This window comes from Lagopus leucura, unplaced genomic scaffold, assembly GCF_019238085.1.
Source record: "Lagopus leucura isolate 7727_CA_CO unplaced genomic scaffold, USGS_WTPT01 Super-Scaffold_100040, whole genome shotgun sequence".
In the NCBI taxonomy this organism is placed as follows: Eukaryota; Metazoa; Chordata; class Aves; order Galliformes; family Phasianidae; genus Lagopus; species Lagopus leucura.
The window spans coordinates 449,672-468,151 of record NW_024962289.1 but is presented as its reverse complement, the minus strand read 5'-3'; the positions used below and the strand labels follow the sequence as shown (position 1 = coordinate 468,151).

Below are 18,480 nucleotides of genomic sequence, written 5' to 3'. Positions count from 1 at the left end.
TTTTTTTTTTTTTTTTTTTTTTTTTAGTTTATTTTTGTTTGTGTTTTGTTTTATTTTGTTGTGGTGTTTTTAATTTTGATCAGTGATTTTTGTGTGTGTTTTTGTTTTGCTCCTCACCCTGCCTTGCTCAGAAGGGTGGAAGTGAAGGGTTCTTGCCATCACCCACTCTTGTGAGGAGGGAGGTGTGGAGGGCAGGGTGGGATGGTTCAACAGATGCCACTGTATTGAACAGCCTTAGCTTGGGCTGAACAAGCAGGCAGAGCTGTCCTTAGGGATGTACTCAGTTTATATCTGTGCAAGCTTCTGTGCTTTGCATTACCAGAAACAGTAAAGCATTACAGCTATTGCTTCACCTTTGTTCCTTCCCACCTCCAGCTGCTCCATCCAACCATCTGGGATGTCAGGGAAATAGAGTTCTCCTTTGGTAACGGTACAAATCCTCCTACCCTTGCTCTCCCATAACCAAAGTTCATGCAAACATAGAAGCATCCACCCAGTGCCCTGGTGTATCTTATTTAGCACAGGGCTTAAGCCTTGAGTATGCATTTTCCTCTGGCAGTGAGACTGGAGATCCCACATAAGTTAGCTAAGTAAACAGTTTGGCATGATTTTAAGATACAGTACCTTTTTAAAGGAAACTTGCATAAAATCCAATTTAAAAATGACTGACTTTTGCTATGTTGGATCTGACTTTTCCAAAATCAGTAAATCCTTGCTACACCTATGATACAGAGGAGACCTGAATAGCAATGAAGTACCAACCAGGAGGCATTTCACTGCCTCTCAGAACTCCTGTAAACCCTGGTTCTTTCTGTATTCATCCCCTGGTGAAGCATCCTGTTAGTTCAGGAGCATTCCAGTGAGAGGAACAACTGGTTCCTCGTGCAGGTTCTGACCTAGTGTCTCTTGCTTATACAACCCTCTGTGGATAGTGGCTGGGTTAACTGGTTTTAGTTTTATAAAGTATTTCTTTTGTGAAATCTGAAATACAAACAACATAATGTCAGCTTAAAGCATTTCTAGAATAAGTTTTGTTTTGTTTTTTTTTACTTTTTTTTTTTTTTAATCTGAAGAGTGTCTTTTCCTCTTTGGCTTTCCTAGAATTAAACAGAATTGATCACTGGTTGGCTTTTTGTCTCATTCTCTACTACTATCCTTTTAATCCTCAAGTTTCATTCGGAATCTCTCATTTCTTGATATAAAGCCAAGACTGCTGCTAAGATACCAGATTGGAGTCTGTAGAAATAACATTAAGAAAGAAGAATTGAGATAATCCTGGAGCGTGGCTCCTCATGGCCGTGCTTTTTGGTACCTTAGATGCAACCAAATCACACACGTACCCAAAAGATTGAGGTGAAAACTCTTAAAATTCTGATTCTGGCTCCATCGTTGTGGTTTTGTACAAGTGGTTCATGTTACCGCCTCAGTTTCCCCATCTGTAAAATGGGACTAATAGCATCTACCTCAAGGTCGTTGAGAGTGCTAAGCAGGCAATGGGAACACATGCTATTAACCTGTGAGGGATGGTGGTCAGGCGTTAGGAGGCAGGCAGTGTGTGCAGGGAGGTGCCTTACAGCTGCAAAGAATGTGATGCTGAACGGTAGCTATAGGGACTGGGCATACATGCATAACAGGGGACTTCATTCCAGCTCCTGTGCTCTATCCGTGCACATCCTAGCATACGACACCACATTCAATAAAACAACCAGGGACCAGTATCTTTTCCTTTTTTTTTTTTTCTTTCTTTTTTTTTTTCCTTTTTTTCATGTTTTTGTTTTGTTTACCTTCTTGTTTTTACCACTGGCAGCTGTAGTGAGCCCGAAAAGAGGGAAAGAATCCTATCTGCCTTGGTTGTACTGAACAGCCAGAAGGAAAAAGAGTGCTTAAAACTTCTAACAAAATAGATACAATAGTCCTGCACTAAAATGAAGTGTTAACGATTCTGACCCAGCATCTCAGCTCTGAAGGAAGGCAGTGCAGTTCTGAATGGGCTGTGTGGAGGGATCAAGGACTGATGCTGTTGCAGCTGTCCGATCAGGAGTCGTACAAGTTCTCTGTATAAACATAAATGTGCATGGTCTCTTCTAGGCAAAGCTTGAAGATACTGGTTTAGTAATAGAAATTCCTCAAGAATTACTTATAGCCTCTATGCTCTCAATGTTCTTGTGGTTGTTATTTGAAAGGCAGGAGGTTGTTGTTTTGTTTTGTTTTCCCCCTAATTGTCTAATACTGAGCTGCTGCCCTGTAACCCATTATGTAACTGGCTGCTGAATACAGTGTGCCAAAAATAAAAACCTTATTAGCGCTGGTACTGCTCGTTATTTCTCGATGGGTAGAAAGATAGCAGCATCGTGCAGAGTCAAAAAGAGTCACTTGTAGGTCAAAGGTAGAAGTTCTTCACATTTACCTTTCATTGTGGAAACTGAAGTGGGAGCCTCCTGTCAACTGCTGCTCGGCTTCCATCCTCCTCTTCATCTTCTCTGCGCCATGCTGCTCTTCCTTGAGACTGTGCCCCTATGCTGCTCTGCAGCCTGGCTTGGGCTCAGAAAAAAACACGTTGCTGTTATGAAATGCTGGGCAGTAAACCTGAAACCTGCAATGTAGCCTAACATCATGCAAAAAGAAAAACGTTTGGTGTTTATGGTGTTCATCAGTAGCAGAGCTATTACTTTGCCTTTGTCCTGTCAGCTTCCTGAAGGGAGTAGTGCTCTTTTGCCAGAGAAAGCAACTTTAAAACATAAAAATGGTTTCTCCTGCAGTTAGTTCAGTGAGATCGGACAACCAGAATGGCTTCCCTGAGAGCAGATCCTGCCTGACCAACCCTGTGGCTTTCCATTATACTGTGACTGTGTCAGGGGACAAGGGAAGAGCCACTGGAGTAAGGCTTCTGACATAGCCCACAGTGTTCTTCTTTCCAAGCTGGGCAGATAGGGATTTGATGATGGTCATTGGACGAGGAGCTGGTTGTGAAATCGTACACAGAGAGTCCATGGCTCGATGTCCGGGTGGAGTTTGGTGAGCACTGGTGTCCCTGAGGGGCCAGTAACAGGACAAGCATTCTTCAGTGTCCTCAGTGATGTTGACAGTGGCATTGAGTGCACCCTCAGCAGTCTGTGGATGACACCCGACTGTGTGGTGTGGTCAACGTGCCCAAGGGATGGGATGCCACTCAGAGGGACCTGCACAGGCTCAGCAGTGGGCCCAGGGAAACCTCATGAGGTAAAACAAAGCCAAGTACAAGGCAGCCCCTGCTGTCAGCACAACCTGAGGCTGTAAGGACAGAGCACAGCCCTTCTCCTCTGCTCTGCGCTATGAGACCTCACTGGGAGCACTGTGTGTGGATGTGGAGTCGTCAGTATAGAAGAGACACAGACCTGTCGGGGCACAGCAGAGGAGGGCCACAGAAATGGCTTGCAGGGGTCAAAGAGCCCTATGAGGACAGGCTGAGGGCTGGGGCTGTGCAGCATGGAGAAGGGAGGGCTCTGGGGAGAGCTGAGAGCAGCCTTCACTCCCTAAAGGGGCTGTAAGATGGGGACAGACTCTTCAGTGGGTCTGTTGGGATGGGACTGGGGGAAATGTATCAAACTAAAAGAGGGGAGGTTGAGACTGGATATAAGGAAGATTTTACACTGTGGGTGGTGAGGCAGTGGCACGGGTTGCCCAGAGAGGCGGTGGTGCCCCATCCCTGCAGACAGCCAAGGGCAGGGATGGGCTGTGAGCACTGATGGAGCTGTGGGTGTCCCTGCTCAGGGCAGGGGTGGCACCAGATGGCCTTTAGGGTCCCTTCCAGCTCCAACCATCCCGTGATTCTAAGCAGAGGAAAGGGAAAGGGAAGGTTAGAGAGGTTGCATAGGTCAGACAGCAGAGCTGATCGATCGCTTCGGCCTCTGACAGCAATAGAAGATGGTGGAAAAGAACGGGAAGTGCTTCATGCCGAGCGGGATCCATCCCAACCATGAGCTGGGGTGGGGGGTGGGGGAGAAGACAGTAGGTGGAAAAAGCCCTCGCAGGCTCCTCCGTGGGCCGCGTGCTGAAGGGCCGACGGGCTCCGTGCAGCCGCGGGACGGCGCTCCCCGCTCTGCCCCCGGCCCCGTCCGCGCGCGGTCCCCGTCAGCGGCGCTGCGGTTTCCGGACGGGACGGCGCGCGGCGGCACCGCGGGAGCGGCCGGAGGGAGATGGCGGTTGCACCGTCCGGCCGCCGCGCTGCCCTGCCCGGGCCGAGCCTCCGGGCTTCAGGCGGCGGCTGCGGGCCCCGCGGTGGGGTGCGGCGGGAGGGAGATGCCGAAGCTGCGCGGAGAGGCGTTCTGGAGGGAGACGCTGCGCGGCGCCCACTACGTGGTGGCTCCTATGGTGGACCAAAGCGAGCTGGCCTGGAGGCTGCTGAGCCGCCGGCACGGCGCCCAGCTCTGCTACACGCCGATGCTGCACGCCCAGGTCTTCCTGAGGGACGCCAACTACCGCCGCGAGAACCTGTACGGCGAGGCCTGTGCCGAGGACCGCCCGCTCATCGTGCAGGTGGGGAGCGAGCGTTCGTGGGGACCGACAGCGGGACGGCCGCGGGAACGGCTTCAGACGGAGAGAGGGGAGATGCGGGTGAGATGTGAGGGGAGATTCTTTGCTCGGAGGGCGGTGAGGCTCTGCGTGGAGCTGCGGTGCCCCAGCCCCGGAGGTGCCCGAGGCCGTGGATGGGCCCTGGGCAGCCCGAGCTGTGGCGCGCAACCCTCCCTAGGGCTGGAGCTCGATGACCTTTAAGGTCCCCTCCGACCTGAGCCGTTCCGCTGGTGGCATTCGGGCCCCTCGCCCTGCAGCCCCGGCTTCTGCCCCGCCCTGTTCCGTGGGGAGGAGCGCTGGGTTCTGTCTGAAACCACGAGCTCAGGGCTTGGCTATAGTAAAAAGGACAGAAAAGCAAACGCAAGGAAGAGAGGACGTGCTTCAAAGCTTTCTGTATTTCATAGAATCGCAGAATCATAGAATGGCTTGGGTTGGAAGGGACCTCAAGGATCATCAAACTCCAAACCCCCACCACAGACAGAGCTGCTCCATGTTCAATTCCAGGCTGCCCAGGGCCCCATCCAACCTGGCCTTGAGCACCTCCAGGAATGGACGGGGCATCCACAGCCTCTCTGGGCAGCTGTTCCAGCACCTCACCACTCTCATAAGAAAGAACTTCCCCCTGACATCCAATCTCAATCTTCCCTCCTTCAACTTCAAACCATTTCCCCTTGTCCTGCAGTTATCTACCCTTTCAAAGAGTTGACTCCCCTCCTGTTTTAGGCTCCCCTTAGGTACGGAAGGCTGCAATGAGGTCGCCCCGCAGCCTTCTGTTCTCCAGGCTGAACAAGCCCAGCTCCCTCAGCCTGTCGTTGTAGAGGAGGTGCTCCAGCCTCCTGATCATCTTTTTAGCCCTTCTCAGGACCCTCTCCAACATTTCCCTGTCTTTCTTGTACTTGGGGCCCCAGACCTGGACGCAGTACTCCAGCTGGGGCCTTAGTTCTGCTTCTTGAGTACTATGCTACATTCAGGTCCCAAAGAGAGAGGGGTCTGTGGGGCTGCAGCACAGCACAGGGAAGGATGAGCAGCTCAAGCCAGGCAGTTCTCACATACAGAGCAGCAGAATGGATGAGGAGGACTCTTTGCTGCAGAAGGGAATCATCTCCCCAGGCTGTGAGAAGGCTGTGAAAGTCTGACTGATGTTGGCACTGAGCTGCACCGGGTGGAGGTGAGGGAAAGGCTGTACCCCAGGGGGCATGGAGCAGCTCTCAGGGCAGCAGGCACAGCCCCTCGTGCCACAGCTCTGCCATGAAACAGCTTCGGGTTAACCTAATTCATAGAATCACAGAATGGTCTGGGTTGAAAAGGATTTCAACCCCCCTGCTCTGTGCAGACCAGGCTGCCCAGAGCCACGTCCAGCCTGTTCTGAATGAATTGTTGTGTAGCATCAATAAAGCTGGAATTTTCTCAGCGCTGCCTGGATGTGCTCCTGTGATAACACTGTTTGCTCCACAGCGGATCTGAGGGGCTGCCCCCTTTTACCATATGTGAAAAACTCCACAAATGTTTCTTTGCCTCTTCAGTGCTCATCTTTTTTCATTTTTTTGTTAGGAGGTTGGGGGTCTTTAGCTGATCAGCGTCACAGATCTGTTGGTTTTGAATCATTTTAGTTGAGAAATGGCCGTGGTTGTTTGGAACTGTGCCTGTTTTGTGTAGCAGTGGGTTGCTTTGACAGCATGTCGTGATCTGTTGACAGTATGTGGGGAAAAAAAACCTGCTGCCTGCTTATTCTGCTTGTCTGATTCTGCTCGTCTTTGTCTCCTTCCCAGTTCTGTGCCAATGATCCTGAGGTGTTTGTCCAAGCGGCGCTGTTGGCTCAGGATTATTGTGATGCCATAGACCTGAATTTGGGTTGCCCCCAGATGATTGCAAAGAGAGGTATGTGCAAATTTGAACCCTGGATAAATAAAGATGTGGCGTGTATTGAATGTGTGCTTTGGCAGTGGGGCGTTAAGATGACAGAATTAAGACTTGGGGGTGGCATCAGTAATGTTGAAATCAGACTTAATTACACCCACTGTAACAGATACAGCTTTGTAGTACCTCAAGCAAAATTAGGGATGCTAATACTTCCTATTTCTCTCTTGAGCGATAGCTCTTGTGTCTAGAATGTCCAAAAAAGTCTTTTTTTTTTTTGCAAGAGCTTGATTTATTTATTTGTCTTTCCCAATTTCAGTTGATCAGGGAGCTTACATTCACAAAACTACACTTAAAAGTACCCGTGTGCAGGCACTCAGCGTGCCCCGTTTCCTTAATGCTTGCACAGAATGAATTAACAGTGGCATATAGAGGATGAAACCTGCTGAACCCTTAATGGTGTTGCAAACGTAGCTGTGTTTCAAACACCAGGACCTGTGTTTGAAAACTTGGGATGCTGAGGATAGATTTGTTCTGCTTCTGTCAGTGAGCGTCTGGATCTTTGTGTACGAATGTAGTTGTGTGGCAGCTCCTTTCTCTTCTGCACAGTCAATCTGGTGCTGTTTTGTTATAGGTCACTATGGAGCATTTCTACAAGAGGAATGGGATCTTCTGCAGAGAATGAGTAAGTGTTTGGAGGGGCTTGCTTTGAGAGGGAATGGGTTGAACTCAGCAGTAAGAGGAGGCAGAGGGAGGAAGGGGTGCAGTGCTGTCTGGGCAGGGCTGTGAGGTTTGGTGCTTTTGTTACCATCCCTTTATTCCAGCTGCACGCTGTGGTACTTCGTGATACCCCACTCACAGCTCATCTTACATCTGCTGAAGGACCTCAGAAACCTCTCACCTGAGTCACTGAAGTTCCAGTCTGGTGATGGCTTGGTGGCTCCTCAGCTGCTAAAAGCAGAACATCCAGCACATTACCAGGGAGAGCATTTCTGTCTGGAGCCTCCGTTGCCCTTTTCTTTGTGAATCTTCTCTTTCTGCCCACTCCTTACCAAGCTATGCCTCTCTTCTCCAACTGTGTGTAATATGCCCTCAGTGGTATTCGTAGCAGTTGTGATCAGTATTATATATATTTGTTTCTTTTAGGGAACACATTGGGAACTACTTTCTTGTTAAGGAAGGTTTTGTTCTTTGTGTAGAGCCAAGAATGTTCTTCTCCTTGTTTCAAATCCAGTGCCTGAACTGCAGAGTTACAGAATGTTACTTCTGTGGTGTTCAGCAAAAGACACTGCAGAGTACTTAGACAGACAGTGCTTCTGCCCAGCTTGTCATGTGGCCATTGGGGCACTTCTCTTAGGAGTGGGAGCTGTAAGCCAGCAGAGCCTTGAGGTGAGAAAAGCACACAGCCCATTTGGTTTGGAAGAGAGTTGCCTAGTGAACCTATTCTATACAAGATGGGCAAAGCTTCTGCCTCTTCTTGCTTCTCCACACAGTGCTGTTTTCTGCTTGGACCTCTATACACCTCACTTGCTTCTTCATTAGAACTTCTAGGATATGGATTAAGAGAAAACAGGTGCCTTTCTGCACTGTGCATCAAACCTCTGGAACAGAACAGGATTCCAGGCGTGTCCTGGCACTGGGCATCGTTGGAAGGAGCCCAACTCTCTTCATTTCATCCTCTTTCCTTCATATGTTTAGGGATTGAAGAGATCCTGCTGAGCCTCCCTTACCCAGGCTGCACAGCCACAGGGCTCAGCTTCTCCTTGCAGAAGAGGCACTGCAGTCCCTGGATTTAGTGGCACTTAGTGGCCCTGTGCTGCACTCCTTCCAGTATATCTGTATCTGTTATTCTGGAGGGGCAGAACTGAGTGCAGTGCTCCAGGTGTGGCCTCACCAGTGCTGAGCATTGAAGCAGGATAACCTCCCTGGGCATGCTGGCAATGCTTTGCCTAAAGCAACCAAAAATAAGTACTGTTAGCCTTCAGAGCAGCAAGAGCATGTGGAGCCCACCAGAATTCGTGGGTCCTTTCCTACAGAGCTGCTGTGCAGCCACGTGGTCCCAGTCTGGTCACTAAGGCTCTGCTTGCTGTGAGCAACACTCTGCTTGTCATGATTGTTTGGGTAATAATTTGGAAACAAAGCAGAGGAAATGTGAACAAGTACTGTTGTTGGCAGAGCAGCAGGAATGCAGTGTGCTGTGACAGTAGGAAACGTGTGCCAGCGGTTAAGATGTGATGGGACAAGCCCTTGAAAGTGAACGTTAAACGTGGTGGGAGATGGAGTTGTTACATTCTGAGCACGCTGTGCCTCCTTATTAACACACACATTTTGTGTATTTTTACTACCTGTTGTTGGTGAACCTCTGTGGTGAGGATTGCAGAGGACATTGCTGATGGTTTAATCTGTGAGAACTGCGTGATGTGATTTTGGGGGGGGGGCTTTTTCCATATCACACACAGTGTCTGATCTTCCCGCAGCGTCGTGCAGCCCACTTACTGCCTTCTCCATCTCTCCTAGTTCTGCTGGCCAACGAGAAGCTCTCTGTTCCCATCACGTGCAAAATCCGTGTTTTCCCCGAGATTGACAAGACAGTGAAATACGCACAGATGCTGGAGAAGGCCGGCTGCCAGGTGAGGAAGCTGCTGCTCCCTGCCCTTGGGCATGGGGCACATCTCAGTGTGCAGCACCTCACGATCTCGGTGTGCTGTGGAGATGGATGGGCTGCGTTGTTTAATGGACAGGAAAAATTTGTAGGTGGCGTATTGGGTTGCTGCTGTGATAGGAAACGTGATTTCAGGGTCTCTGTTGGAATCACTGCACAGTGTGGCATCTTTCCTCGTGGGTGAGAGTCTCCATCTGACACAGAGCTGCAGGAGGCAGTGTGAATGCATGAGATCCACAGGGCTACCAAAAAGCAAACAAAATAGGTATGGCCACCGCCAATTAAAAAGTAGGCTGATTGTCCAGGATCCAAGTTAAATTAGAGGAGACAGTCTGTGGTCAGAGCCAGTGCTCCCAGTACTTGGACCTTCTGCTGAGGGGCAGGGCAGATCAATCTATTATCAATAGGAGCCAATGCAGTGGGAAATCTGTAGGTTTTCCCTAGATCTGCTCCATGGCACGACAAGATCATGAAGTCAAACAACACCCAGGACTGTGTCAGAGCACCCGGTGATACCTTTCTGCTATACCAGCATCCTTGCACTTTTTAAAAAGCCCTGGCATCTCAGTAGTGTCCATGAAGTGTGTTGGATTCAGGACAGTCTTTTGTCAGTGGATTTGTTGCAGTGGTTCATACGCTTCAGAAGTAAACAGGACTTTGTGTTCCAGCTGCTGACAGTCCATGGCCGTACGAAAGAGCAGAAGGGACCCCTTGCTGGCGTGGCATCCTGGGAGCACATTCAAGCTGTCAGGTTAGTGAGCAGTACCCATTTTAGCACCTGGTAAACTTTAATCTCTGCACGGGGTGGCACTGAAGCGTCTGTGTGTGTGACAGGAGTAGAAGTTCTGGATTAACTCCAGCCTTTCCTAATTCTCAATGTTGTACGTCTGGTTTATTCACTGATGCAGAAAAGCTGTGAGCATTCCTGTGTTTGCAAATGGAAACATCCAGTGTCTCAGTGATGTGGAAGAATGTATCCGTAAGACAGGAGTGCACGGGGTCATGAGTGCAGGTAAAGAGCTTTTACTGTTAACAGATGAGGCCACAAACTGTTTCTTACTCTCCATATGCATTTATATAAAGCCTGCATTGGGCTGATGTGTGCTGAACAACTTTGATGGGAAGCTGTGTGGCCTTTCTCTCTGCATTGGGCTGTTTCTCCCCAGGATCAGGACTTGCAGTACTGTTCAGTGGATGGCTCACATCTAATTACTTGGCAAAAAATCTCCTGTGACCCTGGAATATTCTCGTGGCATCTATTAATTAGTGAAATAGCTTCTGAATGGGTCTTGGTGCAGTAATGTCCCACTGATGACACGCTCCTGCAGATGATTCGTGTTGAGTTGGACAAGAAAGAATTGGCTGTACTGGCTACAAGAGTCAGGATAGACATCAGAAAAAGCTTCCAGCACTCACACATCTAAAGCAGTGGAACATTGCAGAATCTTTTTAAGAAAGCACTGGGTAACAAAGGTTTGTCACACTAGTTGAGCATGGCTTAGTAAGAAGCAGTACCTGCATAGTTGAGCCAAACAAAGAAGACTGTAAACTTAACATGAGACACACATTGGCTAAATATCTAACCATTGGCATTGATTTCTTTTTCTTTTCCTTTTTTTTTTTTACTTTCTGTGTGAAGATTTTAATTAGATATGAGCTACTGAACCCAATCAAGAATTATGTATAAAGTATTGTGAGGTCAGGCCAGCATTTATGGAGACTCCATTCTTCTTTGTGAATATCTGTGACTGGCTGATACAAGCTGGTCAAACTGCAGAGCCTAGATTTTGTTGTCTGTTTCAATCCTGAAATGAAAGTGTGTTTCTTTTCATTTCCTAGAAGGGAATCTTCACAACCCAGCTTTATTTGAGGGACGAAACCCACTGGTGTGGGAGATGGCTGAGGAGTATCTGGAGATAGTGCAGAAGTACCCCTGTCCGTTGTCTTATGTCAGGGCTCATCTCTTCAAGCTCTGGCATCACACGTGAGTATCTCCAGGACACTCTTGGTGTTTTCTGGGTGTTTTCTGTGTTTTCTCATTTTCTTAGCAATGTCTGACTTTCCTATACAAGAATTTGTTTGATGGGAGTTGTAAGGTTTTCTTTCCTGAACCTTCCTGGAGAGAATGTGGGCTGAAGCCTTCAGCCTTCAGTGCAGGAAAACAGGGTTTGGGGAATGAAGGAGTTACTAGGAGGTAAATCAGGGTGTGAGATCAGAGCACGCTGGCTGGGATGTGGCAATGGTCTCTGTGCATTCATGCACTTCATGGCAAACATGAGCTGCCTGCCTCCTCACTGACTTTGCAGCAATCTGTCTTGCATTTATCATGGAGTAAGAGCACATTCATGAGCAGTTCCTGAGCAGTAGCTGATGCGTGGCCTGCTCGTGTTCACTTATCTCAGAGTACCACGTTTACATGCCCAAATTCACAAGCATTTACCTGAAAGAGGAACAGATGCCTAGAGTTAAAAGAAAGAAGATGAACTCCTACCTCAGGCAAGCGCAGTGAGAAAACTCCAAGGAAGGCTTTTATAAAGATATTTTAGATGATCTCCTTATAATGAATAACGAATAAACATGACTTGGTGTTTGGGTTTTGCCTCAGGCTTCAAGTTTACCAGCAGCTGCGTGAAGAATTAGCAAAAGTGAAGACTCTAGAGGGAATCGTGGATGTCAACAGGGAACTGAAACTGCGCTGCCAGGTACCACGGTGGGCCCTGCTCCCCCAACCAGCCCTGTGTGCACATGGTGGGGATGCACCACGTGTGTCAATGTGGTTTGTATCTGTTAGGCACCTCCCTGGAATTTTGTAGCTTACCAACTGTGGGAAGCCCAAACGGCTTCGCATCGGTAAAAGCTGCTTTAGGAGTTAGAAATCTGCTTCATTTCTGTGTTCTTAGAGGTGTTTTGTTGTTTGGTTTTCGTTTTGCTTGACTGTATTTAAGTGTCCATTAGTTCAAATCACGCTCAGTGGTTTCCTGGAGCTTTAAGCACTATGTAGAAATATTTCCTGAGAACTGCAGGAAAGCTGACTGTAACCCTGTGCTGCAGGAGGAAATAGCAAATCAGAAGGAAGGAGAGAAGCCAAAAGAGGGGTTGCCTTTTTTCCACTGGATCTGCCAGCCATACATCAGGCCAGGGTGAGTTACCTACATTAAATGCAGCCAGCTGCTTTTCCTGCCCTTACTGTCACTGCAGAGTAACTCAGTCCTGGTTTTGGAGCCTACGTGCATTTGAAAACAAATGAAAACTCCAGGTTATTTTTCTTGTGGTTTTCTTTTTCCTGTTTTCCTGGTTATTGTTTTGTTCATGGGGATGTTGCTTTCTGTAGGTATCGTCTCCTTCAGATTCTCCCTTCAGAAAGTAAAAAACAAGAATTCCACTTTCTGAACCTGGTGTACCTTCACATCTAAAAGCAATATCATCTCCATGTAATTTAGCTATGATAGAAATCTTTGCAGTTTTCTATAGGCTGACAGTGTCCAGGGAACACCTTTTTCTTCCCTTCAGCCAACTTAGGCTGATATTCACCATTTCAGGCCGAAGGAGAGATGCAAGGAGAATGGAACCAAGGGGATTGAAAAAGGTGTGCGGGGGAAACGTTGTCTGGAAGAGGAAGAAGATGGAAATTCTGAGCTTCTGTCAAAGAATAAGCAAAAAAAGAAGTTAAGAAATCCAAATAAAAGCTTTGACCCATCTTTAAAACGTAAGTTCCATCTGTTGGCGTTGCTGCTGCATAAGCTGCCACTTCTTTCTTGGTCTTTTATGTAGGTGTAGAAATTTCTTTAACATAGGGTGGATTGTTGGGCAGTTTGGTAGTAGGCAGCACGATTCAATTTGTGTTCGTTTGGAAAGGAACCTCATCTCCAAAGAAGGTCAGTAGTCTACAATAAGCAGCTATTGAAAGCTCAGGATGCTTTACAAACAAAGCAGTATCAGTTACTGGTATTTGAAATTGAAATTTCAGATGTGTTCCAAGCAGATTTCCACCTCTTTTGCACTGGAATTGAAAATATTTCTTTTCATATCTGCATCTAACTTAAACACACTGAAAAACTCAATGTATCTTTGCCTGCTCTGCACTGTTCATTGTGGTACTGTATTTTAATTAGGAAAAGAGCCCCTCCTCTGACTAAAGCAGCACTGTGCTTTGTCAGGCACTGAATTTTTAAATGGACTCTTTCCATATGAAACACCATTGCTGAATTCAGTTCTCTGTCTTTTCCAGCTAAATATGCAAAGTGTGATCAATGTGGAAACCCCAAGGTAAGTCAGTGTCCAGTAAAGCATTTTCATGATATAGGGCCAGTCAGCATCCAGCAATACGTGCATGCTAAGCTCTAGAGGTGGTGATAGGGGATGTTCTGTTCTGGAGCACTGTTGTTATGAACAGCATTCAGCTGGGACTCAGTTCTGAGCTGCTGCAACAGAAAGATTTCTTGCTGGGTTCATTAATGGGAAAACACTGAGCTTTTGGGTGGTCTGGTTCTGGTCACTGTTTCATTGCTGGACCAGTTAACAGCGTGGGACCTCAAGCAGGATTGTTCAAAATGGGACTTGTTCTCACATTTGTGTTGGATTTGCATCATTGTAATGTTGCAGGCAGCTCTTGAAGTGTTTAGAATGGGCCTATGGTTTTTCTTCTAGATTCTGTGTTCCAAAGCTGTGTTGTATAGGGGCTAGCAAGGAGCAGGAAGAACAAAGCAAAGCAAAACCCAGACATGAAGGTGTTTTTCATCAGGGTGGGGGAAATCACTGAAAGCTCATGGAGGTGTGAGCATCAGAGCACCCAGCCAAGCTGTAGAACAGGCAGATTGAACTGCTGCTCTCTGCTGGAGAAAGGTCTGGCTTTATATTAAAATGGATCCTTAGGTATATTTGAAGCTGCAAAAAGGGAAGAACTGGATGTAGTCAGATTGATTGATTGATTGGAGGCATAGTTACCAATTACAAGCATCTGCCAAGCACCTTGTTTCATGTGGTACTTCCATAGAGAAATAGCAGCAAGCTTAGCTGTAACAAACATCATTGCAAAGTGTTCACAGCATGTCCTGTGTGTGGTGTCTGACCCAGGCTGCCCATGGACCGGTGCTGGTGCCGAATTGAACTGAAGTTGTGGGTTGGTTATGGGTTGGTTGTGGGTTTGTGGGGTTGTTTTCTCTGTGCACAGCTGATAGTTGTCCTCCCCACTCTGCATGACACCAGCTCAGTCAGCTTCATTAGAGTGAAGCTTTTTCCAAGGGTCTGAATGCGCAGAGCTGGACTGTTGCTGCTAATTATACTCACATATGTGTGCATGTTTATTTTTGTTAATGCTATAAACTTCTTTACACCCCCACCAGGGCAATAAATGTGTGTTTAACATGTGCCGAGGCTGCTGCAAGAAAAGAGCGTTCAAAGAGACAGCAGACTGTCCAGGTAAGCAGGGCTGCTTGTGTTCTGTCCTTAGAGGTCCCTGGGCAGATGCCTTATCTCACATCGTGGGTTGCAGCTGTTAAAATCTGCACCTAGTGCACATTCAAGATTCTTTCTTTTTCTTCCAAGGCTTTGGGATGGGTTCTTTCCAGACCCATTTGTTCTAGCTCCAAGGAACGATCTGCTCCATTTTCCACTGTGTTCCCTTCCTTTCAGTTTCTTTGTTCTTTGCTTTTAATTTTTTTCCCCATCATTCTTGCTTCTTTAGGTCATGGATTACTGTTTAAGACCAAATATGAAAAATCCCTTCTGTGGCAGAGCAGTCAAAGAAGAAGCCCAGAGCTCAGTCAGAAAGGAGATGTGGACGGGGAGGAGACTGCTGTACTGAAGGAGGCCGATGGCAGCGCAGCATGAAGCTCTGGAAGTGAATCAGGAGCTTCTGCCAGGCCTTTGCTTCCCTGGGCCAAAGAACCTGCCATCTCCAGAGCAGCATTGGCTGTGGGAACCTGTTCCACAGGTTGATTTTAAGTCCTGGCCAAGTGTTATTTAAGTAAAAAACTGCTTACTCAGGGAATTCTCCTGCATTTGAAATAAAAAGAATGCAACTGATTTTCTCATGCTGTGTTTCAAAGACTGCAAATATGCTGCATTGAGGTGAGTGGGTCAGGCAGCCTCTGTCTGCTGCCATCCCAGTTGGCGTCATGATGTTTATTAAGCCTTTGGGTCCTGTTTTTAATATTGGGGAATAAATTTCATATAGTAGAATGGCCTTTTGGAGTGTTAAAAACAGCAATATGAATGACTGCTTCACTAACAGAAAATGACACATCCCTGAGTTTCAGGAGGCCATGTTTTCAATGCAGTAATGAACCTAGAGCTGCTTCCAAAATGTGACTGGGAAGCTGTAAGCAGCTGCTGTAGGAGTGCAGGGTAACAAAGAGGGGGTGCAGATGATGTGGTAAAAGCTGAACAGCTGATGTAAAACAGGTCATGCAGCATCAACTGCTGTTTTGAGCACAGCAAAGGAGGTGAGGAAGGAGACACACTTTCTTTCCTTGACACTCAATTAGGCTGACATTTGTTTTAGAATCCTAATTATGGAGATTGTTCCTCTGTCAGAATGTTAGACATTCCCTTTTAGTGAGGGTGAGGCAGCAAGAAAATGAATGAGAAACTCAGCACACAAAATTCAAGGGCTACAAACCACTACATGTCTGATAATAGGGAAGACCCAACTTCATCCTGCACCCCTGAAGTGGTGCTGAAGATTTCTTTTATTACAGCACCTTTAGGAACCAAGAACTGACTGCATGCCCTGGGGACTTAGAACCCATTCTTAACTTTAAAAGCAAAACAAAATCTGGTGAAGTCCAGCTGTGTCTGTGCACACATGCATTACCCCCCCCCCTTTACCTTCTGCTCTGGCAAGACAGAACTCATCATCAGTTGGTATTTCTTAACACCCATTGCAAACTTACAGTTATGAGTTCATACGTGGACTTGAACAATAAGCTGAAAGAAAACCAAAACCCTGCCTGGCTGCTGGTATTAGCCAGCAACTGCACACCTATTTGTCAAGGCTGTAATTCAAAGAAAGCTTACCAGCTTGCTAAGCAGAGGTCCTCATAACAAATTTCCTATTTGGTATTCAGATTTTCCACGCCACTTCTTTGGGCTTCTTCCATTATGTGTAACTTTGAACATCAGTCTACGTGTGGCAATCTTCTGTTGAGCTGCTGTTATTCATTCTCACTGCCTTTAGAGGGATCACAGGGGGTAAAATCTTGTATCTGCTTGGAAGCTGGGATTAAATGCTGCCTCACAGCTGTGGCATTCCACAGATGCGGATAATAAAGTAGCTCAAACTCCTGATGAATCTTCCCCTTTCATCAGGTCATTATTGGGAAAGAAATGTATGTTCCAAGATGTTCTGGAATAGCATCTTCCAAACCGAATCAGATTTCCTAATTTCTGACCCCTCATATTCAAGTTCCCACTAACCTGGAGGTGTTTTTCTCCCTCACCTCGTGAGCAGCAACTGCCACAGAAACCTGGGACAGGGAGGGAATGGCATTTACAAACAGTCCAGCATGAGAATTGAGTTCAGAAATACCTCTGTGCCTTATTTAAAGATGGGAACTGAAAACCACATCCCTGCCTCCTGCAGAAATGCTCCACTCCTTCCCTCGCACAGACATAACATTTATAAAGGGCTCTGAACAGTTAAGAAACCTCCCTCTATAACGAAGACCTGAATGTTCATAACTGCAGACCTTCCAGCTGCTCACTTTATGCCTCTTCTGCTTTACACAGACACAGAGAGCTCCACCATTCCCTGCACACTGTGTTGGAGAACATTTATTAACTCAGAAAAGGTTTTTGCACGAGAAGCTTTCACCATTGTAAGGCAGGCGTGGACTGGGGCTCATATGAGCAATTGGGATCCCATTGCTAACCTGACAGTCTGGTTTTAGATCACATCTTAGGAGCACACAAGCATCACCAGTGTGAAGAAAGGACCAAGCTGCCTCTGAGCTCCCAGTTCAAAAAGCACCTTATAGCTCAGAGTCTGAAATGAATACATCTGTACTGAATTAGTGTTTAAGCTGCACTTGTCCCCATCCCCTCTTGCAAAGCCCTTCTTAATATGCAATGCAGACACACTTATCTTCTTGGCTGCCATCCCAGTGCACATCAGAGGGACCACAGTGCTCCTCATGCAGGACTGGAGCACTGCTCTGCAGGGCCTGCAATGCACAGCTCCCTGTGTGCAGCCAATGGCACAGCACCGTCCTGGTGACAAAAGGTACAACCTGAGCTTTCAACAGTACAGCATTACAGATGATTACGATTGCACCCTATTTATTAAAGAGGTAATGATGACTAGAGTATCAATTTCTTAACAAGCAGCACTTGTGAATCAGGAGGCACTATTACAACATGAGCAAAGTAGGGCCATTTACCACTGGTGCTGAGCACACCTGCACCTGCATAGCTAGGGCTTGCTTTCAGGCTAGGCAATACACTGATTACTCCACTTATCTCTACTCAAAAAACACTGCAGCCAGCAAACTCAGCAAGGTTATGTCCTATTTTGTTTCTGTTTCAAAAACCTTCAAGAAATGAACTATTCAGTTTTCATGGGAGTAGGGGGAGAAATGCCCTGCAATGCAGAACGATGGAGAGAAAATGACCCTCAATCTCTGGGCTTGCAGGAGACTGCATCCCTGTATTTATGTGCATCTTCAGAGGCACTCAAGAAAGAGCAGCAGTAGCTTACCTCACAAAAAGAAACCCAACCGTCTGCATTTGGCAACCAGCTCATGAGACAGCAAAAAAAAATTAGTAATAAAAACCACCTGAATCTCAGCATGTATTTATAGGCACAAACTTTATGGAGACAAAGAATTCAGCTGCATAACCCCCAGGTCCATGGAGCACCTGCTCAAAGCTGTGCATGCAGCAATAGAAAACCTCGATGGGACGAAGGGCAACAAGAGTGCCAAACCTGACCTACCAAGGCAGGCTTTCAGGTCTTGCCACTTGAATTCTTGTTTGAGTCAGGCCATCTCTTGCTGATGAAGCTGCCTTTGAGTTTGTGCCTTTTAACATCTACTGAGATTCCAAGCCTGAACTATTTGATGCTGTCAAGAAATTGTCTTGCATTACGATTGTACGATGTTTCTAAATCTCACACAGTGCTCTTCGAGGTTGATATAACAAACCAGCCCATTTCTGTTCCGTGTGTAATTCATTTAGGCCAATCAAGTTACCCTACAAAACAATCCACACCAGTCCCTAAACAGGTAACAGGTCAAGTTACCAAAGTCAAACAAGGATCAGCTGAAGCCCAAATCCCACTTGCAATGCAGAGTACTTCACCTCTACTTTTTATATAGTCACAAACAGTACAGTCACAGACCAGTATTTTTTTAACCCTCCTACACACTCAATTAACAGCTAATGAAAAACTTACTTGTATTACCCACAGCTCT

The 18,480-nt window shown here is 46.9% G+C and overlaps 1 protein-coding gene across 2 annotated transcripts; it reads left to right on the top strand.

Annotated features, from left to right (window-relative positions):
• Window positions 1-4,257: 4,257 nt before the first annotated feature.
• On the top strand, window positions 4,258-15,094 carry DUS1L (dihydrouridine synthase 1 like). Of its 2 annotated transcripts, none has more exons than XM_042883993.1 (13): window positions 4,258-4,593; window positions 6,321-6,429; window positions 7,043-7,093; window positions 8,926-9,038; window positions 9,739-9,821; window positions 9,979-10,082; window positions 10,910-11,054; window positions 11,676-11,772; window positions 12,122-12,210; window positions 12,610-12,776; window positions 13,299-13,336; window positions 14,413-14,488; window positions 14,754-15,094. In XM_042883993.1, the coding sequence occupies exons 1-13, from the start codon at window positions 4,279-4,281 to the stop codon at window positions 14,897-14,899; spliced, it is 1,533 nt and encodes a 510-aa protein (XP_042739927.1). In that variant the 5' UTR covers window positions 4,258-4,278; the 3' UTR covers window positions 14,900-15,094. The 2 variants fall into 2 exon arrangements, with proteins under 2 accessions (XP_042739927.1, XP_042739928.1); XM_042883994.1 differs by having other exon boundaries at window positions 4,260-4,515.
• Window positions 15,095-18,480: the final 3,386 nt, after the last annotated feature.